The 21598-nt window shown below is 49.5% G+C and overlaps 9 protein-coding genes across 9 annotated transcripts; 3 read left to right on the top strand and 6 right to left on the bottom strand.

The window, feature by feature from the left end:
* Nucleotides 1-1721: 1721 nt before the first annotated feature.
* PFICI_05779 (uncharacterized protein) lies at nt 1722-2005 on the top strand (the record flags this gene model as incomplete). The annotated part of the gene is made up of 2 exons (XM_007834360.1): nt 1722-1910; nt 1961-2005. The coding sequence occupies 2 exons, from the start codon at nt 1722-1724 to the stop codon at nt 2003-2005; spliced, it is 234 nt and encodes a 77-aa protein (XP_007832551.1).
* Nucleotides 2006-2397: 392 nt separating this feature from the next.
* Nucleotides 2398-2768, top strand: PFICI_05778 (uncharacterized protein; the record flags this gene model as incomplete). The annotated part of the gene is made up of 2 exons (XM_007834359.1): nt 2398-2441; nt 2501-2768. The coding sequence occupies 2 exons, from the start codon at nt 2398-2400 to the stop codon at nt 2766-2768; spliced, it is 312 nt and encodes a 103-aa protein (XP_007832550.1).
* Nucleotides 2769-2845: 77 nt separating this feature from the next.
* Nucleotides 2846-3223, top strand: PFICI_05777 (uncharacterized protein; the record flags this gene model as incomplete). The annotated part of the gene is made up of 1 exon (XM_007834358.1): nt 2846-3223. One exon carries the CDS (start codon nt 2846-2848, stop codon nt 3221-3223), a length of 378 nt encoding a protein of 125 aa, XP_007832549.1.
* A 274-nt stretch (nt 3224-3497) lies between these two features.
* Nucleotides 3498-3932, bottom strand: PFICI_05776 (uncharacterized protein; the record flags this gene model as incomplete). Its single annotated transcript, XM_007834357.1, has 1 exon — nt 3498-3932. The coding sequence occupies one exon, from the start codon at nt 3930-3932 to the stop codon at nt 3498-3500; it is 435 nt and encodes a 144-aa protein (XP_007832548.1).
* Nucleotides 3933-6131: 2199 nt separating this feature from the next.
* Nucleotides 6132-7075, bottom strand: PFICI_05775 (uncharacterized protein; the record flags this gene model as incomplete). The annotated part of the gene is made up of 2 exons (XM_007834356.1): nt 6132-6349; nt 6400-7075. 2 exons carry the CDS (start codon nt 7073-7075, stop codon nt 6132-6134), a joined length of 894 nt encoding a protein of 297 aa, XP_007832547.1.
* A 485-nt stretch (nt 7076-7560) lies between these two features.
* Nucleotides 7561-9427, bottom strand: PFICI_05774 (uncharacterized protein; the record flags this gene model as incomplete). The annotated part of the gene is made up of 4 exons (XM_007834355.1): nt 7561-8496; nt 8551-8906; nt 8968-9057; nt 9172-9427. The coding sequence occupies 4 exons, from the start codon at nt 9425-9427 to the stop codon at nt 7561-7563; spliced, it is 1638 nt and encodes a 545-aa protein (XP_007832546.1).
* Nucleotides 9428-10680: 1253 nt separating this feature from the next.
* PFICI_05773 (uncharacterized protein) lies at nt 10681-12603 on the bottom strand (the record flags this gene model as incomplete). The annotated part of the gene is made up of 3 exons (XM_007834354.1): nt 10681-11342; nt 11389-11727; nt 11778-12603. The coding sequence occupies 3 exons, from the start codon at nt 12601-12603 to the stop codon at nt 10681-10683; spliced, it is 1827 nt and encodes a 608-aa protein (XP_007832545.1).
* A 4207-nt stretch (nt 12604-16810) lies between these two features.
* On the bottom strand, nt 16811-17693 carry PFICI_05772 (uncharacterized protein; the record flags this gene model as incomplete). The annotated part of the gene is made up of 2 exons (XM_007834353.1): nt 16811-17293; nt 17382-17693. 2 exons carry the CDS (start codon nt 17691-17693, stop codon nt 16811-16813), a joined length of 795 nt encoding a protein of 264 aa, XP_007832544.1.
* A 1125-nt stretch (nt 17694-18818) lies between these two features.
* PFICI_05771 (uncharacterized protein) lies at nt 18819-20351 on the bottom strand (the record flags this gene model as incomplete). The annotated part of the gene is made up of 2 exons (XM_007834352.1): nt 18819-19699; nt 19757-20351. 2 exons carry the CDS (start codon nt 20349-20351, stop codon nt 18819-18821), a joined length of 1476 nt encoding a protein of 491 aa, XP_007832543.1.
* Nucleotides 20352-21598: the final 1247 nt, after the last annotated feature.

The following is a 21598-nucleotide window of genomic DNA, read 5'->3' as shown; positions in this document are numbered from 1 at the left end:
TACTACTATAACATGGGTTGACACATGGCGCTAAACCGAGTACGGGCGGATGTATGTTGGTTCTGAGGCACATTGATGGTATACCTTTCTCATTTGCAGGCGATCATTGGTTAAATAGATCCGGGGAACTTGGGTATGCCGCAAGGACTTTGCTGAGCGAAAGAGAGAGACGGGCCAGGACACCAATCAGCGTCGCGTGCCAGGGATGTGAATGATATTTCCGGCCAGAATGGTCTGTTTGCTTACCTGGAAGAATTATTTCAATCAATACCAAGAAAAGCGGCTCGGAAATACTCCCCGACTGGCTCGGCGGTCTAAGCGAATGCACCGCCAATCATATGATACGAATGCATGTGTCTAGGCATGTATTCTGGGTCGTTACTCTTCATCTTGCGCTTCGGCTCGAGGGAGGCTCTAGGATATTTCCAGCATATATAAAATTCCGATAAGTATGACCACCTTCTGCGGTGCTATCACAGGGTTATGCATATACGAGGAGGGGACGTAGGACAGCTTTGGATCATCGCGGAGAAGGGCTTTGAAAGACCTGGCATGGGAAAACAAGCATAATGGTTCGACCGTGAGCAGAGCTACTTTCATATAATTAAGCCTTTGATGTCTAGGTACCTATGTACGCATGTCAACCCGCTGGCTTTGCCTATATTGGTAGTGAACTTGGATATGACAGCTCCTGCTTCGGGGTCATTCATTTGCACTATTTGTGATAGAATAACAAGAAGTGATTATCAAGAAGTTCATGGCTTGCTAATCCAACAATTACATTGGTCAAGTCGGGCCTGACAGTATTCAAGAGGGGAAGATCCTGGCAAATGTCAAGGCTTCAAGCCGCATGAGTCGAATACTTTGAACGGCGTTGCATCGTCCCTGCCACGGGTTGCATGGACTCAAATGACTCTACACCATTAGGATGTGAAAGCGAAAGCCACATCTGCGAGTCCCCGCACCTCCTGGCTCAATTCTCCCGGTTCTCTAATCGCCTCTCATGAAAGGATCTCGACCCCGGTTCGATACTGGAAGGGGCTGTTCGGAACTGTTCGGCTCCAGGGCAGCATCAGCGTCGAAATTATCATGTATTCACGTGAATTGTGGGAAAACAAGAGACTTGCACTTTACAACGAGAATCGAAATAATTTGTGATCATGGTATCAGAGTTCAGTATAGCGGCAAATCACCACTCCATCTCTGAGCTGGCGTGTTTGTAGGCAAGGTTGTTAATTTTATGAAAGACATGCCTCATTCGCTCTTCTATCAACAATGATACGCTGGTGATATATGTAACTGAACAATGTATATCAATCTTGAAGGCCGCACAATGGTGGAAATCATATTGTAGCAAGTGTTGCATTTCCATGACATAAGACGAGGGTCAAGAGATGGGGTATTGTAACCATATGCGTTGCCCGCAGAACGCGAACCACAGTTCTATTCGGTTCAAGAACTTTGCCTTCAGTGATTGGCTCGGGAATATGTCCCTTCAGTCTGTGCAGTAACATTCTGCCAACCAGGGCTTGGGTGGTTTCTCCGGCCCCGTTTCAAAGCAACGGCCCGTGACGCCAAGTCGGGTTCTTGTACATCAATGTGAAATATAAAATCCAGACATTGGGTAAACCTGACCCACAATTGCAATGGGTTCCACACATTTACTCTTCTTATTACTGTGCATAAGACTTTATTTTTTTCAAATTATTGCTTTGGCAACGATGAACACCAGCAGTTATCCTGATGCGACGAACTTTTGGGAGACGGACGACTACAGAGGTTCTGGTCAGCGCAATCTCAATGCGGCCCTCATTGCGTTTTCCTCTGCGTTCTTGGCGATACGTCTATACGTGAGGCTGTTCATGACCAAAAGCCCCGGCTGGGACGATGGATTCGCTGTACTTACTTGGGTAAGTCGGTTGTCCAGCACTTGGAATTGAGTCCGAACTGAAATCTTCAGGCATGCCTTGTTGTCCAATCGACCATGGACATTGTAGGTAGGTGATAGCCTCAACAGTCCATGTCCCCCTCTTCCATGGGATCTGCACACTAATAGGAGACGCCTCAGCGGTCAATTATGGTAGTGGTGCACACTTGATGCTCATTCCTGGGCCACTGATTTTAAAGTTCTTCGAGGTATATATTATTGATGAGAAATCTAAAAGGAGAGTCCAAGCTAAATTGACCTTCATACTAGTCGCTGACAACACAAGCTCTCATTTACTTTTGGTCTGTGGGGTTTATGCGATTGGCGATCATTGCATTTCTTCCTCGTTAGGACAAAGACAGTAAGCTCATCTGATCAAGTCCGTTGAATTATTTCAAACGCTGACAATCGTGGCAGAAAAGTTCATGTCCATATTATACGCAACAGCCGCTACCGTCTTGATCCAGACCATGACATGTTTCTTCTACAAATTATTCGAGTGCACCCCGGTTGGGTACGACTTCCGAGCGAACAATGCCTTGGTACGGAGCCTAGACTGACGTCTTGCCGCAGAGATACTTGGAAGCCACCGGGAACCCCAGGCCTGGACTGCGTCTCGACCGACGCCAACGAAGCAATGATGACGGGCCATGCAGTCGTCGGCATCATTACCGATCTTGTCCTCCTGGCCCTGCCAATCTGGGTTATATACACCAAGATGATGTTTTCCCGCAAGATGTTTCAGGTTATCCTCGTCTTCAGCGTCGGAGTTTTTGTAGTCGTTACGGGCATTGTTCGCCTCTACTACATGAAGACGCTTGATTTTGCCATTGATTCGTAAGGGATTCTTACCTCGGACTTGTTGATTTTTTTTTTTTTTTCATTTCTCTAATTTGCACGGTTACTAGGACGTACAAAATGGCGACAATTGGTCTGTGGACCGACCTCGAAGGTCATATTGGCCTGTGGTGCGGATGTTTTCCAGCCCTCCAGCCCGTCCTCCGCATTGTGAGCTACCGGCTGGGCCTCCGCTCCAGTCCTCTCAGCTACGGAGACCGGCCGACAGGCCAGTCAGGTCAGCCAGTGGGTCATCTTTCGGGCGCCAATTCGCGCACTCGATCCAGAGGTCAATATTTGCGCAAGGGCAGTGGTGTCGACCTTGAGGGTTTGGACTCGGATACCGACAGTCAAAAAGGCATGGTCGAACAGAATGAGGGTCTCGGAAGAGACATGGAATTGGGCGAGATGCACAAAAAGACAAACGTCAGTGAAGAGATAGAAACACCACATGTATGAGGAATTAAAATACGTAAAGACGGGTAAGAGAGTTTGATTGAACATCAAAGACCATTTGCTCTTTCTTGGCATGTGTAGGGTTTGGATTTACTCTCGTTATAGCTCGACGACTTTGCAGTCACCTGAGCTACAATGCGCGCGAACACAGAGGACACGGGAAAGGCTTTGAATTGGATCTTCCATTTCGCTGACACGAAGAAAAATCATAAAAAAAGAACCAGATTCTATTAAAGCCTCTTGCCAAACCCATCCGCCTGTCTACTTGAGTCTCCCCCTACACTTTGACAGCTTGTAGGAGTCCCTGATGCTGCGCAGGATGACTCTTCTCCACGTTTCCCTTGATCATCTTGTTCATCAACATATTAGAGTCAATTCTGATGCTCTCCTCCAACTTCTCGCCGACCACGCGCCATTTGCTTTCGAGGCGGATGGCTCCAGTGGGCGCCTTGGCGTCAATAAAGGCGTCGATACCGTCCTCGCGGTTGGTGAGGGTAAGAGGATAGGTGGTCTGTCCAATGGGCTTCTTGTCCGTGACTTCGTAGATGCACGGTTCGTTGAGCGCGGGGGTGCCGGATACTAGCTTGTAGGAAATGAGTTGTGGGCAGGCCGTCTTGATGTACAGGTCGTGGTTGTGCAGAACGGCAATGACGGACTGAGACGATGTACCGGCTGGGATGGTAGTTGAAATGCTTGTCTCGACGGGAGCCATCTTGGAAGAAACTAGATGATGACGGTGCAAGGGAAAGTAAAAGATCTCAACCGAGTTGAATATGATTAGAGTACAATGATTCACGTCAAGTATAAGATATCATCTGTTGGTGTCGGTTGTGATGTCAAGAACGCGCTTCTTCTGGGCAACAGCCATTCATCCTTATATGCTGCAGAGATCATCACTGCGATGAACACAAGCCGTACATTTTGGGAATAAAGTCCTTCTTTCTCCTGATCCTGAAACCCATCGTATAGATGTCTATGCAAACCGAAAACATGGCCCAAGTGTACATGCTCGCTTGAAGTATAGACATGTCCCTGAACTAGACAAATTGATTGCTTGTATCGATTGACGGGTGCGCTTTGAGCCTTGCGGTGAGAGAGAGTCTATTCTCTCGTACCTGACCCTTTTCAGGTGATCCCACAAGATAACCAGCTATCTTTGGCTTTGCAAACACGAAGTTTTGCAGTCATTGCTCTGAGCCTGGGCGATCAGATATCAAGCAATTCGCTAGGTCTCGTCGCGCCTGTCGCTCATTCATTGCCCTTGTGGTCCAAGTTGTGCGCTAGAGCGTCGAGCGAGGAGAGCCGCAGGCCAAGGTTTCAGTGGACTATAGCGCATCGTTAGCTTACCTAGTAGGTACCTTACACCTGAGACGGGATTTTCTCCAACGCAGGTCCGCAACTACGATGGCTGTTAGGTCCTCCAAGATAAAATGTAGTACAGCGAGGCCAGTGTCTCCGCCCACAGTTATTGGGGACTCGGAGCCAAGTAGCATAAATTACTGATCGAGAAATTCCATATTTGCCTCCTCCATTGTTATCAGACTGGCTGTGCAAAAGCAAAGGGAGGTATATTGCAACTCTTTCTCTTACCATTCTACATTCTGCTAGTAAAATTGGAAGGAAAACAACGCCCCAAGCTGCTATCTGTTCCTCTAAATATTTTTACCTAGTATATACAATCCTGGCGTGCAAGATCTGTTGCACTTTCAGCACTTGACCGGGCCGGGGCCTATAGGGAACAAGGTATTGGTAAACATGTATCGGCCAGGGCACCATTCGGTATAAGGACGGACGTGGGAGGCAATTTGTGGAGTCTCCCCAGAGTCATCTTGACTATGATATTTCTTCACTATACGTTGATGAGGTGCCGCTTCTCAGATCGAATGTACATCCAACAGTTGCAGCCTTTCCCTTGGCCAACAACTTTGTAGGTTTCGTGGCCGTTGCGCACTTCGTAAGAACTCAAATTCATAAACGATCTCCAAAGCATTTACTGGGCCAAAAATCTGATTCAAGGCGTCCAAAGGATCGTCCTGTAGATGCGTCCGCATCTGCAACTTGGGTTGCCACGCAAAAGGCAACTCGGGATCCTTATTGGGCGGTCTGCAAGTGAGACGATGAAGAGGGGTCATATTGCCAACTTCTGGCTGCGCAGAAATTCGGATGTGTACATGGACAGAATAATTTTGCGACGCCGAGTGATCCCTTGTTGATAGCTGATTTTGGCTGGCATTTTGAAGGCCGTGAACGGTAGGCAACAATTGTTGTTTCGTGTTCAATTTTCTCTCCCGCGCATCATCGGTGAATTCTGAGGCTGGCTGTCGGTGATCTCTGTAAATGGCGGGGTTCGGTTGCTCAAAAGCAATCCACGAAATGGAACGCTCCTGATTTATTTTTGTTATGTCGGGGCGGGAGCGCATTATAGAATGATCGGGTGATGCCATGTTCTTCATGGCCCGAGCCTGTCGGCGAATCATTGCAGTTTGAGCGCGTTGCGAGTTGCTGATTTTGCGTGACGTTGTTGTTGTAGTATCGGAAGAGCAGAAAGTTTGTATGCGGTGAGGCAGCAAATAAATGGAGGGATGATGGACTACAGAAAATAATTCTTGGAAAGGGAGCTTCCTTCCTTAATATTTCAAGGTCCATGGAGAGAGTTAATTTTGATTTGAGTCACTCAAGATTTATCGTCGGACAAAGCGGCGCCTCGTTCTTGTGACGCCCCCAGCGCGTGCTTGACGAGGTGGCCCTTTCGCCATTTTTTCCTCATCGCAAATCACCTTGAGGGTCAAACTATGCGGCTTGAGAAAAAAGTAAATCTTCCATCTCGGGATACATTTGTCTTCATTTAAAAAAGCTGCCCGAAGCGAGATGCACATCTCCGGCGGGCACGCGTCTCTCTTGGTTTGATTCCTTAGTACTCTGACGGCATGATGGACAGTCTTCCACCATCATTCACGAGGATCAACCCGTTGTTAAAAGCTCCAGCCCGGCCTGCAAGGTACAAGATCGTTCCACCCATTTCCTCTTCGCCACCAAACCGCCGAACGGGGATGTATGCTGGGTTATCAAATGTTTCGGTTCCAGGATCGCGTGATCCAATCATGCCTGCGGCCAACTCAGAGGGGAACACTGCATACTGTTAGTTATTCCATTTGAATGATAGGGACGAGTCCACTGACAGCCCGGAGCCAACGCGTTTACTCTGATGCCATACTTGGCCAGATTGCTGCTCGCGTGCTTTGCTAGATGGGCAATCGCTGATTTGCTTCCGGTATAAGCCGGGTTTGAGGCTTGGGCCCTGGAATAAGCCGCGATGCTGCTCGTTACAATGACCTGGCTCTGAATGGAGGGGACATCGCTGCCGGCCTTCAAAGGTGCACCGAAGCCACCCTTGAGTGCGTTCTTGTTACCAGCGTCAAGGAGCTCAAGGAATGCGAGCATGGTAAAGTAGGCGCCAGTCACGTTGACGTGGAAGGCCTGGGTGAACTCGTCCATGTCTACATCATCAAAAAGGGTTTTGCGGACATCCGAGATGGACAGCTCGGCATTGAAGCGGTTTGGTGGTCCCAAGGTGCCCGAGTTGGCAATGACAAGGTTTACAAAGCCGCTCTCCTTGGCCACGGTGTTGACAGCAGATTGCAATGACTGCTTGGAGCTGACGTCGCATTCCAGCGGAACGATGCTACCATGTTCGGAGGCGGCCTTCTCAAGCACGTCCTTTCGTCGCCCGAGGATATATACCCTCTTTGCGCCGGCGCCGGCCAGGGCCTTGGCCATCATTAGCCCGATTCCGCTTCCTCCGCCCGTAATAACAGCCACCATGCCGTCGACTCTGAATAGGCCAGATGAATCCATGTTTTGAATGATTGAAAATACGTGCACTAGCAGATTGATTTTGACAATGCAATGTAGGTGCAAGTTTCAAAAATATTTACTGATAAATGTAATTCTTTCCGTGCAGTCTCTTGATATAAACAATTCGCGCTGCAGAAACAAGCTTTCTCATCTTCCTCGGGCACCGAAACAATAACCCAGCAACTAGCAGAACGGACACAAAGTGGGAAGTCCGTCATAACCCCGCCAGGCCAACGCCACTGGTTATGGTGGAGCGCCAACAGCCAAGATGCGTCTTATTCCGTACTTGCATGTCTATTAAACGCCGAATCATAAGACGATATGTCCGATGTTCTGACTTTGAAGCCGACTTCTTTCCCAGAGCATGCGCGTTAATTCCGATTAATGGGCCGCTGCTAATGGATTACATTGGAACACCCCCCTCCTTTATTTGCTCCAATGATCAGTTATCGAAGAATAATGACGACAGCGCGACATCTCAACATCTAGTGCGCAAAACGAAAGTCCAACCTCTTCGGCCCCGTATCTTTCGTGGTCACGGCATAATCCTGCTGCTCCTCGGGCGTCAACGCGTTCCACTGCCTTTCGCGAACCTTATTTCGCCAAATGTAAAACACCTTGACGGCATAAAACAGCACAATGTTAAAGGCCGTAATCGCCACGAGGATCTTGTTGCCCCTGATATACAAGGGCTTGTCGTCATCCCGATAAATATTGCTGGCAATGATATTACCACTTTGCACAAACATGTTGTATAGCGCCGCCGACACGGCCCGCGTGCGCACTGCATTGCTGTTCTTGGCGTTCCAACCGACCAAGATGGCATGGCAGTAGGGGTACGAGAGAAGACCAGTCATGAGCGCGTACCGTATCCAAGGGCTTGCAGTCGAAGGAATGCACACGAGGGCGACGAGCCACGGCAACATCCAGGTGTTGGACAGCGAAGAGATGATGGCGCGCTCGTTTGCCTTCTTGGATACCCAAGTGATGACGAGCAAGTTGATGGCAAAGAGAAATTGCGACGGAATGGCCAACAAGTTTGCCTGAAAGGTTGAGAATCCCAGCTGTCGGAGGATATAGGACAGATATGTGCTCGGTGCCGAAGGAGGAATGTAAGCCATCAAACCAATGAGGTACAGTGGCCACATTTCCCAATCGCTGATCGCCGAGAATAGCTGCGTGATACCCACGGCCTCGCGGTTGTTCATGTCTCCCTTGCTCGGGTCGTCGCGAAGGAGCCTATTGACCATGATGGCCTCTTCGCGCTCTGTGAACCATCCATCCTTGCCCCGAAACCAATTGCGAGTTTGACAGGGGCCTGGAGGCATCAGAACCCAAGAGAAAATGCCGATAATCAGCGTAATGATGCCCTCGATAATAAAAAGCCATTGCCAGCCGGACCAGCCACCAATGCCTCGCATCTATCAATAGGTCAGTCCATGCCAAATAAGCAAAGAACTACAAGGTGTGCATACCTGAAGAATGCCAGCAGCAAGAAGCGATCCGACAATGTTTACTGTGGACAAGGCAGTCCAGAACCAGGACAGCCTGGTAGGTAGCTCATTACTCTTGTAGAAGTAGGTCAACCAGAGAACAATATCCGGGATGAATCCACCCATCAACAGTCCCAAAAGAGCCTTGATGGCGTAGAAGCCGGCCTTGTTGGATAGAAAGGCCTGAGAACCAGCAACAATGGACCAGCACACCATGATGCTGGGGATCCAAACATCAGCTCCTAGCTTCTTGCTGATGAGACCGCTGGGCAGCTCAGCAGCAAGAAAAGAGGCAAGGAAAATGGTCTGTCCGTAATTGAAGTCATTTGTATCCATACCTAAGAACCCAGTCAGTCGCCTGCCTTGAAGTGTCTTTCGGGTGGAGTAGTCAAGTCTTACCAATCTCTGCGAGCATGTTGTCAGATATGGCTCTGTTGATGTTTCTGCGATGAATGTCTAGAGCGCAGAACATCACCCAAGCCCACACCACTATAGGACATTTGTTAACATGTAAGTTCCCATAGGGGTGTGGAACAATACAATATGTTCATGTTTGCATGTTGAAGACCACCAACCAAGTCATGCATTCAAGGGCGTACTCACTGATTCTAAAGTCAATCTTCCGCAACAGCTTCTTCTCCTCTTCGGCAGTCCATTGCAGGGTTGGGTCGAACCGGTGTCGGTTTTCGTAGTTTGCCTGTTCGTAAATACCGAGCCAGTGGCTAGCTACTGCAGGGTCCTTGAAGATGTGGTCGTCTGACGAGCCATAGCCCTCGGAGTCGACAACACTGAGCGAGGTGTCTAGAGAAGCCGCTCGGGGACTTGTCGTCGCGTGCTTTTCTTCGATAGATGAAGACATGCCGGCTAGCTCAAATCGTATCAGAATTGAATAGTCTGCAAATCTTTCGTCTGACCAATGGCATGTGCCTTATTCGCAATCATGATGGACAGGTACCACAATGCAAGACCAAATGCAGAAATGCTGTCTTACTTTTATAATCATATAATATACGGCGTTATTCTCTATACAATGCCTCTCGTCTCTATTGTCGCTCTGCTGCAGAAAAATTCGGTCTTCTCACCACTATTGCGCCATGTTGGCGCAAATTGCAACTCGTACTTGGCGTCCAGCCTCAGAGGCATTATTCCCCCCAAATCGCAGTCTTTGCTTGATTCTGAACCTGGTCTTGATCTCTTGACTCGTTGATAACAGTCTTGGCCAACTCTTGGACAACTCTTGGAAGGTTGACATCTCAGCCGCTGTGCGGGCGTCCCATTAGCGCAAGCCCACAGCGGTAATGTGATCTCGAATATATAGCGCCGATGGTGTCAACTCAGCCAAGACTTGAACATCCCATCCCCAAAAAGACAAAAAACCGAGAACCGTACTGGCGGCACTCTTGCACGACTTAACCGCATTCGTGACCACTTTCTTTCCAGAAACGACCTCAGATGGCAACTATCTCATGCATTCCAGAGATCTAGGCCTTTGGGCTTGTGCCTGACCCAGGTTGTTGGAACAATAGTCGTATTGATGCAGGGTCATATCATGCATCATGACAGCCAGCCATATTCAGCTGAATGATGCGGCTGCTCCGCAATCAAAGTGAGTTTTTCTGAGAAGATTGCCCATTTACTCAATTGGCCTACGCAATCACATGAGGTTCACAGTATTGATCGCTTAGCAGGGAACGGGCTCTCAAGGCTCTGTGGGAAGATTGACTGCAGATTCGCGCTGCTTGAATATAAGGAAATCTAATGGAACGAGTTAGCACATACGACCATACATATTAGAATATACGGCATCCCGTCCGCTCTGCCTTAGTCAAACTAGTAATGGCCGGATTAGTACTCAGGTGGGTGACCACTGGGGAATACCTGGTGTTGTATGTTTTTTGCTCGATATTTTTTTCACCTTTTCCTGATTCGTAGGGTAGAAGAGTTTACTTTCACATATAAGACTATTTTGAACTCCGTAAGGCAGAGCATTCTTTGCGTTTATTCAAATTAATAGAACAATATCCGTGCCAAATGTAATTTTATATTTGATTCTCACATCTCAAACCACGTTTTGCTGAACCGGGCGTAAGCCGCCGAGTGAAATTCAAAGTCTTAAAGCTTAACAGCCTTTTGACCGACCACCCGGTCCACACTGCCAAAATAGTTGGAAGCCAAGAGCTTGGGATCACACTTGTCGCGGCCGGCGATGTACCGTGTGAAAACATCAGCCGGCTTGATTTTATACTCGGGGATCGTAGTTTTCCCATTTGTCCAGATGAAACCTTCGGGGCCTGACTGCTTTCGCTCGAAACCTTTCAGCGCTGGTGGGTCGTAGTCCTGGCGCCGCTTCTCTTTCCGATAACCAACCGAGGGGTGTATCATCTCGTTCGTGTCACCCGACTTGATGGCTTTCTTGCTGGTGGTGTCCCGGGGGTAGCGGCCGGGGGTTCTGTCCTCGGAACCAGCTGCCATCATGGCACCGGTAAAGCTGTCGACGATGGGGCCAATTGCCCAGCCATAGACCGTATCATCGGCAACCTTCTTGGGCTGTGCCGTGTGTATCCCGGTGTAATCAAGGGCTGCCCGAGCCTTGCTCAATAACCAGTGTGAGCCGTAGTCCTTGTCGCCCCGGGCAACCGAGTCCAACGCTGGACGCATCAAGTTATATCGATCCTCAACTGTGTCCTTTGCGAGCTGCGATAGATTACCTCCTCTCAGCTGGAGATAAGGCGCGATTTGTTCGCACATCCAAGCGAACGAGATCAAGGCGATTTCTATGACCATCAGCGAAGCTATTTGGGACAACTCCTGTCTACTCACGTTCCAAGTCGCCCTTCAAATCTTTGAGGAGATCATCGCTACCCCCTCCGATGTTGATGTGAACTCCTGGGAACCAAACTTGTAGCAGTTCTGGTTTATTATGCTCCAAATCCTCCAAGTGTTCGGACATTTGGTGGCCGATCAAAGAGCTCCAAGTGACCTTGACTTGATCTATGGGAGTACTTGGTGTCACATTCTCCCACTCTTTACATAGCTTACCATATGGCTTGGCAGGTTTCTCCGGACATAATTCATCATCAGTCGGATACTGCCATAGCGTAGGCGAGAACGGCTTCCTGTGTTCGTCGACAGCCAACGCGTGGAATGCATGCCGAATATCTGTCTAGATATTAAGTCTGACTCCTGTTGAAGGATTCGAGGGTTCTTACATGGACTGAGCGCCACATTATGGAAACCGACCTGGGGAATACCCACAACCTTTTCGAGAAACTTCAAGTTCCATTTTGTCCACATCATGTCTGGGATACCAAGGCTCCCCACGGTATCGAACACACCCACGACTTCAACCACTCTTGATGACTCGGGGGCATCACCATGTGGCGGCTTGTCATATCTAGCCGGCTCTTGATCTCCACGAGGTTGTTCAGCGGAGAGGACGCCATAAGCCCACTCCCGATAGGCGGTAGATTTCCGGAATGTGAAAGCGTCTTCGTGTTTCTGATACAGTGCATACAATTCGGGGAAGTCCTGCAATGCCCTTGGCGAGATCACTCCGACATCGTTGATAAGACCTGCCACTGCACGCGCAGTGTACGCTCCCCGGGAGAAGCCAAAACAGAAGATCTGGTCACCTGGTTGGTAGTTTAGGACGATGAAATTGTACGCCTCGATCACGTTGCCCACAAACCCTATGCCGAAGCCACCTTGCCGGTCCTTTTCTCCTTTGCTGAGTTCTCCGGTACCAATGCCGGAGTCGTAATAGACAATCTGCTCGCAGACCCTGCCATTGGCATCCATCCCATGATCGGCGATGGAACGCGCAAGTCTGGTCACGTTGGAAGGGATATTCTTTAGTCCAGATACCGATGATTGCCAGGTGCCATCGCAACAAACGACCAATCGCTTAGGCGTCGCGAGATTGCTTGTATCAATGGAGCCCCTGTTTCGCGACAACTTGTTCCCGGATTCGCCTTGAGGAAAGTCTCCCCGGGTGGGGGGTCCATTCTGGACAATGGTTTCTGGGTTGCTGGTCATAGCTGCAAAGGATAGCCGACAGAAAGATTGAGATTCATCATTGGCTTGAGGAGCTCGGATGGTTTGAGCGGCGTTCGTGCAGACTTTATATAGAGGCTTACCCTCTCAGAAACTGGGTAGCCATTGTAGCAATCGTCGACGGCTCTGCTACTGGGATACGCCTCATCCTCGTTCTCAACTAAAATCAGCTTCATAGACTTTCTGATTAGGGTCGGGTTGAAACTCTACCACGGCGCTATCACCTGCCAGCAGCGCACTAGAGAGAGCCAGACTTGGATGCCCTCTAAGAGAAGCTTCAAGCCTGTACTGGACTGGTCTCTACTAGACTAGTTCTGTTCGAACAGAGTATCTATTCTACCATATTTGTAGTCGACCATGGCCATCTCGATGCCTGTAGAGCCTTGACTCAGACCATGGTGTCAATACCATCCCAGTACAGTATCATACCTAGTGAAGATACCAAGTCTTCTCCACTTAGGCAGGTAATATGCTTCGGTGCCATGTGAAAGAAGTTGGTTGGCGTACGTCGACGATAGTGGTTTTGGTGGTCAAAAGATAATGTATTGGACTAAGTCTATTCTATGGGGGCTACACCCCACTAAAAGCCTTAATGGGCCAACCCACGCCAACACATGTCTCGACAATGATTATAGATGCGGCTAGTCCCGTGCGAAGTAGCGACTAATAGAGAGGGCCGTTCTCAGCTGCGATCTATTTCTCCAGGATGAGCGATACCAGGGTCAAGGACAGAGAGCCTATGCACTTTCAGACCAATTATAGACTTCAGGCTGGCTTGTGACTGGCGGCGAAACTCAGCCGCTGGAGCGGCGTCATGGACAACCTTACGACAATTCAGGCCGGCTGGAGCCTGCGGTTTCTGGTTTATGTTTTTGAATAAACATGTTTTGACCAAGGGCGACTGAGGCAATGTATCAAAGGGATAAGCGCAGTCGGTCGTTCTGCAGCTGAAAGTAGAATGGCAGTGCCGAGAATCCAACATCATAGTTGAATTCAAAACGGGATTGCTAAAAGCTTCTTCCCGCGCAAAGCACTTCTCGACGCTTTTACTTTTGTCCTTGGCTTATCAAAGTGTTGTAACACAACCTACGCCGCTTAGCCACGCCTGCGGGCGTAGATTTTGCACTTTGTGTTGAGTCGGCCCAGTAGATGGACGAGACATGTGATGCTACCGAAACAACTGGGAAGAGACAATGCTGTATCTTAAGAGTTTGCCTAGGCCAGTTTTCTTGACTTTGATAAGTTCCGAAAGCTCAAGGCGTCTGCGTGGAGCAAAGAAATTTGATAGACTGGGGGTTTGAATGTAGACGCTGCGAAGCTTGACACGGCATTTATTATTTATCCAAAACTCAGGGGCTTCCTGATGACAAAAAGTTACAGCTGGTATAAGTATGGGAAATCAATGGGGACTTAGTGTATTCAGTACAAATAAATGGATATAGCTAGGTTACATAGGTTTAGTTAAATAAAGTGCACAAGACCTAATTGCCTCCCATAGCCCACTGGAAATAGCCGTCAAGCTGAAGGTTTCGGGGTCCAATGCTTTTATCCGTTAAAACGAGAGTTATACCCATTACTTTAGTCAAAGTCAACTTTCTATAATAAGATGTAAACGCTATTTTCATATCTAGTCATACGTATGATTAGCAGCACTAAGGGTTTCGAGCTCTGCTTGGAGGCCGACGCCAAAGCGGCTGTCTAGCGCGAAGGTGCCTCGGTGGCAGTGGACAGCCAGCGTTGCGACCCGCCTAAGCCGACACGGATAGGGAGGGTATCCTGCCGTTACAATCAAATCAATATATTTTGTGAAAATAGACATACCCATACATACGACCATAGACACTAGAAAACTCGGCATCCCGTCCGCTCTGCCCTAGATAAACTAGCGATCGCCGGATTAGTACTCAGGTGGGTGACCACTGGGGAATACCTGGTGTTGTATGTTTTTGTATATTTTTTTTATTTTTGCAAATCTGTGATTTTCGCCATTTGTTTTGCGTACCCGAATGGGTGGTTGTGGCATTATAGGCGTTCGCGGCGGGGTCGCGGCGGCAGCTCAACATGGCTATTATGCTTTCTTTACAGAAACACGGGGTTTCGCCAGCTAAAAAAAAAAAATCCCTTACAACAGCAACAGCTAGTATGTAACGTGGCTATGGATCAGATGGCATAATCTCCCCCTGTCCGCCGTCGGCTTGATCCTGGCGATGGCTTTTTTGAAGCTGAAAGCCGTCGATTAATATGCCCGAGAGAAGCTGCGTTGAGTCGACTACGGCGGCATCGCTCTATTTACCGCTGGCTGCACAATATTTATAGCGCCACTGGCCTGGGCTGGCGCCATATTTCCGTGGTCCTCGTACGAGACATTAATTCCACTGTGCTTAGGCATAATTCTCCTGTGCGCCTTCGTATGGTACGAGTCCAGGCCGATCGAACCCGTCTTCCCTTATCGGATAATCAAAAACCGGACAGGGTCTTCATAAGCTTTCTACATGGGATTGCTAACTTTACAATTATCATATCCATCCCTCTATTCTTCCAGGAAGTCTAAATGGACACCTCTTTGCAATCCACCGTTACGGTTCTTCCGATCTGCTGCGTCGCTATAGGCTTTGCCATTATAGCGGCAGTCATAATAAAGCTGATGCGCAAATACCGGCTTCTGATCCTGCTTAGTTGGGTGTTTGCCGCCGGCGGGGCAGGCGTATTTGCCCTATTGGATCGCTCCTCGACACTTGTGGCCAAAGCATCCTTTCAGGTGATACTGGCCATAGGAATAGGCCCCTTTTTCTCCCTGCTGAACCTGCCGCTCCAGGCCTCGCTGTGTGATGTGGACGATATGGGGCTGCCGGCCGGAATAATCGTGTCCTTTCGTATCTTTGGCGGGTTGGTAGGGCTGGCTATGTCCTCGAGTATGTTTGGTGCCTTGTTCTCCAGCGGGATCAGTGCCTTAGGGCCGCTCCCAGAAGAGCTCGCCTCCCTGCGTCATGTCAGAGAAGTGGTGGGGTTTATACTGAGGGATGTGAAGGCGACGCCGGAGCTTATAAACGGGGTTATCGAGGATTACCGCTTTTCGATATCTGCCGTGTTTTGGATGGTAGCGGGTTCTGCAGGTGTTGGAATCCTGCCTTTATTTTATTTTATTTTTATTTTTTTTTATCAAGGAGAACCTACCAGAAAAGGAAGAACTAGAGAGGCAGAAGTTCTAAGGAGATGAGTAAGGAAAGGCCGGCCTTATGTCTTGAAGTCTCGGGTCGTAATATACTAGCACATTCTGTTTCTAACCACGGGACCGGTCACGTTAAGGGGGCTCCAAAGTCGTCGTCATATTAGTCTTTATCAAAGTGTTTCATTAATAGCCGCTGGACCGCCTTGGTATTTGTTTTCTACAGCTGCTTCAACCGCAGCAGGCGGATTGACAGTTGCTTGAAAGCTGGACCTAAAGGCTTCAAAAATGGCTTCCTGCACCAGAAACGTGTCTATAGCTTCAAGATGTGCCCACTTGTCTTTTGGGAGTGGATGGTTAGGATTCTGTGATGCATCCGAATCGGAGTCTTCATTGTCCAGGGCTCCGATCAACCTAACTGACTGACTATGTTGGCCAAGCAGAATCCTCCGACGGCCCTTGTTGCTCTGTACATAGCTTCACCGCTCCACCGCACGAATCCTGTGGAGGAGGCAACAAGTCTGTATTTACATCCTCCCTTGTGTTTAAAAAGAAGATGATACTGACCCAGCCTTAGCGGCTGGCGTGCAACTTTAGTTCAACATACTAACTTTAGCTTTTTATGGTCAAGCGTCTGAAGCACGGGACGGCCCGCTGACAAAACCGTTTGGACTAGTTTACCAATCTCTTAGGTATAAGAAATAGTTCCTCAAGCTTTTCCCTGTTTATTTTTTATTGCTGTCTAAGCTACCTATAAGTGGCGTGTAGGGAGGATATCAATTCTTTCAGATATGAATTCTCAACCTAGGTTCACCGGGCCGCTTTATTTTTCGTTTCTTTCTTATTTTATCCCTGATTTATCATTAGTGCCGTACGATGAAGAGGAATGAAAACGGCGGAACAAAGAAAACAAAGCTGAAAGACGTCTGAAAAAAAAAAGGCAAAGAACCCCTACCTGTGAACCAGAAATGCAGATTTCTGGCCCACTCAAAGCTCAAGACTTGAACGCTTAGCCGTCACTCTTCACCTTCTCCGCCGTCCATCTCGCCTTTCACCCATCAAGTAACTTCCAGTCTCCACCATGGCTTGTCCTGCTGTTTCGAGCATGGTGCCCACGACATGGTAACCAGTGTCCACGACGTGGTCACCGATTGCGCGAGCACGCAACCAGCGGTAGTGGCTAGGACGGCCAACTGCTTGGCGCGGTCGGACGCTTAGGGTCGAGTATCGCGGAGGCAAGTTCCGAGGTGGTGAGTACTCGGGAGGGGGGCTCCAAGGACGCGAGGGCCGTGCAGGCAGCCTCGATGGAGGTAGGTTGCCGGGCGCTCGCCTTGATGGAGTGCGGGGAGGTGGTGGCCTGAATGGAGCCCGACGAGGATGATCTGGCCGTCGGACGGCAGGACGACGAATGAGTCCGGCAGGCCGCCACTCGTGGGCTCCAAACATGTCGGGTTCCGCAGAATCGCTTACCTCGCCCTCATCAGATGGACGCCCGACGAGAACGATCTGGCCGTCGGACGGCAGGACGACGAATGAGTCCGGCAGGCCGCCATTCGTGGGCTCCAAACATGTCGGGTTCCGCAGAATCACTTACCTCGCCCTCATCCTCATTGAATGAATCTCGGTCCTCCATGACGGTGTCACCACCACCCTCGCTTGATGCCGGCCAACGCCAATCCGGTCGGACGCCTGGGATGCTGAACCATTCACCCAACGGGGCCGTCCTTCCACTGTCCACAAAAGGGTCATTGTGGACATTTGCAGGCCCTCGAATACCCTGAGAGCGCCCGCGAGAGGACTGGACACCCCCAGCGTCGCCGCCGGGTACCCATGATGGCTGTCGTGATCTCGGTGGCCTTTGCGGCGATCGGTGCCGCGTGCTACTCACACGATAACCGCCTCCCATTGGAGGTCGCCTCCTCGACGGCGAGCGCCGGGTTGAAGAAGAATATGGTCTGGATGCCATTTCGTCAAGCCTATCTCCGTCTTTTATCTTGTTTATGGTAAATTGTTGCAAAGTGTGAATGAACTTGCAAACTGCGGGCTATTGTGAGCTATCAGAGAGTATCGTAATGTAATTCCTGTTCCTGTAAGCAGATGAATTGCTGAATCTAAACTCGAACTCATAATCAAGTCTTAGTCCCTATTTATAAGAGTTTCAACGTTGAGGAACACAGTCTCGTCTCAGATTATACGACGTCGCGTATTCGCCTTTGTCCTTGAGTTTGTCAGACTGAACAACTGTATTTGTTATGCAGGAATTTCCCTTCTGCACGTTTGGCATATGCAGTGTCTGAGACTTTACGAAACTGCGCCCTAAGAACACTTAACAATGTGTATGTCACATCGCAGACCCAAGTATGGGGATGAACAAGAACTGCGTTGTAGCACGAGGAAGTACAAAGAGGGTGGCTAGAACTAAACTTTATGTACAATAAACTGTTCTTTGTTCCCAGGAAGCTCCACTATGCCACCCTGACATTGTATATACTCTGCGCGCTTTGTCTACATCACCGCAACAAAGAACTTGTGAGGGCACAGCAATATCATAAAGTATTGTTGGTAGGATATTCTTGCTCGATAATGCGACCTCTTGCTCCGAGGGTAGGACTAGTATCGCACGGAATTACTATGTTGAGGTGGAACATGTCACTTGATCATAGGAGTTACAACTACAACTGAGCGGAGATAAACATGTCCATGCAGGAGAATTGATCTAATTCATTAGAGTGCTTTGATGCACATTCTATTGAGCCACTACGCTCTTCTTAATCTGCCTATATCCCGCAAGTTGTCTCTGCACAACTGCGTCCTGTCCAACGCCAATTTTTGATGGGGCTTGAAGCTCTCCTGAGCCAGCCATTGAAACCAATAATGCTAAATCGCTAGTGGGGTATATTTGTTCCGAAAACAATTGACAAGTTGTAAGTTGAAAAACCGGATGTATGTTTTATGCCGAGGGGTAAATGTGAAAATCAAATCGCTTGTATGTCATTGACATTGAACAAAGGAAGACAAAGAGGGGCGGAGTCTAGTTCGATCTCTTTGATGGTGCATCAAGGGGACTCAGAGCCTCGTCGACCTCCTCATAGGGAATCTCGCAGTGGTACGAGGGCGGGCTGGGGGGCACGTCCTGGTAGATTGGAGGAGCCTCGTTGTCCCAGCTCACGCCCAAGCCACTACGCTCAGTGACAATAGTGCCAAAGTGCATGCGCAGGATCCGTGCTACTCCGGTCGGGGTGACGTGCTTGGGCTGGTTGGTTGGTGCGTATTCCTGGGCCACCACCATCTCGATAACGAGCTGGTGAGTGACCTCGGTGCCGTCGTTGCTCTTCAGGTCGCACACAGGCTTGAGCGACGGGTTGACTTGGTACTCCAGCTCCATCTCAACATTGCCGTTGGGCGAATAGTCTGCTTTCCAGCCACTGGCAAGGTCGCCCGAGCCAATGGTGCGAGCCTCTGTGCGCTTCAGGCCCTTCTTGGTAGGTTCTCCCGTCTCGGGATCCTTGGGCGAGTGCTTCTGGCAAGCCGGAACAACCGTGGTGAGGTGTTCCTCAATCTTCCAGGAGAGTCGCTTCAGCTTCCAGTACTCAATGGTCTTGACATCTGGGTTCGACTTGATGATGCCCTCCAGGCGGAGCTCGAGCTTGTTGCTTCCAATGGGGTGGATGACATTGGGGTAGTGAACCGAGGCGGTGATGTTGGTGGGAGGGAAGATGCGGACCGAGTGGTGTGGCGTCTCAGGAACAGGGAGCGCCCGTCTCACATTGATGGTCTTGAGAAGTTTCAAGGCAGAGCCGTTCTTGGGCTTGGCCTCGGCGGTAAAGTCATATCGCACAGTGACCACCGAGTTGTCCGTGGATGCAGGAAGGTGACCTTCCAAAAGAGCAGAAAACGGATAGTAGTGCACGCCTATGCAAAGTTAGCACTTGTCTCATGTATGATGTATAGTCAGAAAATTGGACTTACCCTGCGACAGGGTGGCAGGACCGGCTATCAACTCCCAAGTCTTGAGCTCCGTCTTCTGGTTTACGCAGTCGTGGCAGTGATCCTTGTAAGGTCTCTTGCGGATGACGTGAATCTCTAGACGAGCCTTGAAGCCCTCAACCTCGAGGGGGGCATCCTTGGCAGTCAACATGAGTTGCCCGGAAACAATGGCGCCAGTGCTGTTTTCAGCATCGCCGTACATGACCGCCGGCGGCGACTCGATCTTCCAGTCAAGCGATGCATGTGGGTGCTGGTGGCCATGATCCTTAGACTTGTGGCCACCAAGGTGCAGGCCCGGGAAACTCAGGCGATGGTGGGACACTTCCTTTTCTCTTGCCGATTCCGGCATCCTGACCGGGGGCGCTACTGACTGGCTGCTGTTGGAGCGGGTCTGCTGGTTTTCCTGCTCTTCGGCTTCGTCGTTGATGGAATTGGGATACGAAACGGTGCGAGTAGAGCCCGGTCTCGGGGTGGCTGAGACTGGCGTCCTCGAGCTAGGACTTCTCCTTCGGACGGTGGCCTTGATTGTGTTGATGGGGTCGTGAGACGAGCGGAAGAAGCTCGTGATGTGCGGCATGATGATTGTATAGAGGAAAACAAAAAGTCGGAAGGCTGTAGAAAGAATGCGGAATACTCTCCAAACTGGTTCTTCCAATTCGCCAGTCGCAGCCCACTAATGCGACGGCTCTGCAAGGGTGAATAAACCCAGAATCCGGGGATGGCGCGAGCAGTGGGAAGCTAGGTCATGCAATGCAGAGTCTCGTGGTCACACGTTATGCCACTCGGGACTCTTGCCTTGCGCCGGGAACGGTGTGAGTCAAAGAAGCTTGTCGACTCCAATTGTGAATCTCCGTGTGATTTCCGGAATTCCCCTCTGAATGTTTTGTGTAACTCTCCAGTTGCTTGTGCACTGCTGCAATCTTTTTTCTTTAGAAAGAAATGCTGTACAAGTCGATGTAGCGTAGGTTCTCAGTATACACGAGTATAGTAGAACAGTGCCTTGTCAAAGAGCCGTGGGTTGCGCGGGTTCAAGTATGGCGGAATAAATGGTGTAAGTGACGTTGGGTGGAGGGTGATAGAGAATTGTGTGTAAGCGTCTCCTGAGCAGTCGCTAATAATAGAGCACGTCTGATGAAAGCTGATGATGATGGGATACTGCGAACCACAAAAAGTCCTAAATTCAGGAGGTTTATATTATTCAAGAGACTCCAGTTCAAGAAGACTGTGGTTGCGTAGCGGGGACTTTGGTTTTAATATGTTGCTGCTCGCCAAACAAAAGCAAAGACGCAAAATTTCACCTGTTGAAAAGTACATACATGCTCGCGTCATGCTTTGGAACATTCTCATCAGGTAATTTATGTGTCATGCGTTCCAAGCTCCACGATGCTAGTTCCGGGCCGCACCAGGGGGGGTGTACACCTACTTGGCTACGCTACCTGGAGAATCAATAGAGCCTGAAAACGGACAGACCTTTGGCCTGGACACGTGCAAAAATCCAGCGGTCAACAAGCAACAGGCGAGACAGGGCAGGCCATGACAGACGGTAGGTACATGTCCGCTGTCTACCTAGTATACACTAATGACAGACAGCGGCAGCACTAAAACAACCTTGGTAACTTCACGCTGTCTTTGTTTGGGCCCCTCGGGAAAGATCTGAGGGAACCCTTGGCAGTCCAGTAACGTCAAGACCCTTCCAGTCACGGATCTGTTACCCCGAGAAACTAGACAGACCCTGAGTCGTGAGCACCATCGCAACGTCTGTAGTATGATGTAAGCATGCAAGAACCACTATATCAAGTGAGGCAAAACGGCAAGAATATCAAG

This window comes from Pestalotiopsis fici, assembly GCF_000516985.1.
Source record: "Pestalotiopsis fici W106-1 unplaced genomic scaffold PFICI_Scf_3, whole genome shotgun sequence".
NCBI lineage: Eukaryota > Fungi > Ascomycota > Sordariomycetes > Amphisphaeriales > Sporocadaceae > Pestalotiopsis > Pestalotiopsis fici.
The sequence above is the reverse complement of the archived record's forward strand: the minus strand, read 5'-3'. Positions and strand labels throughout refer to the sequence as shown.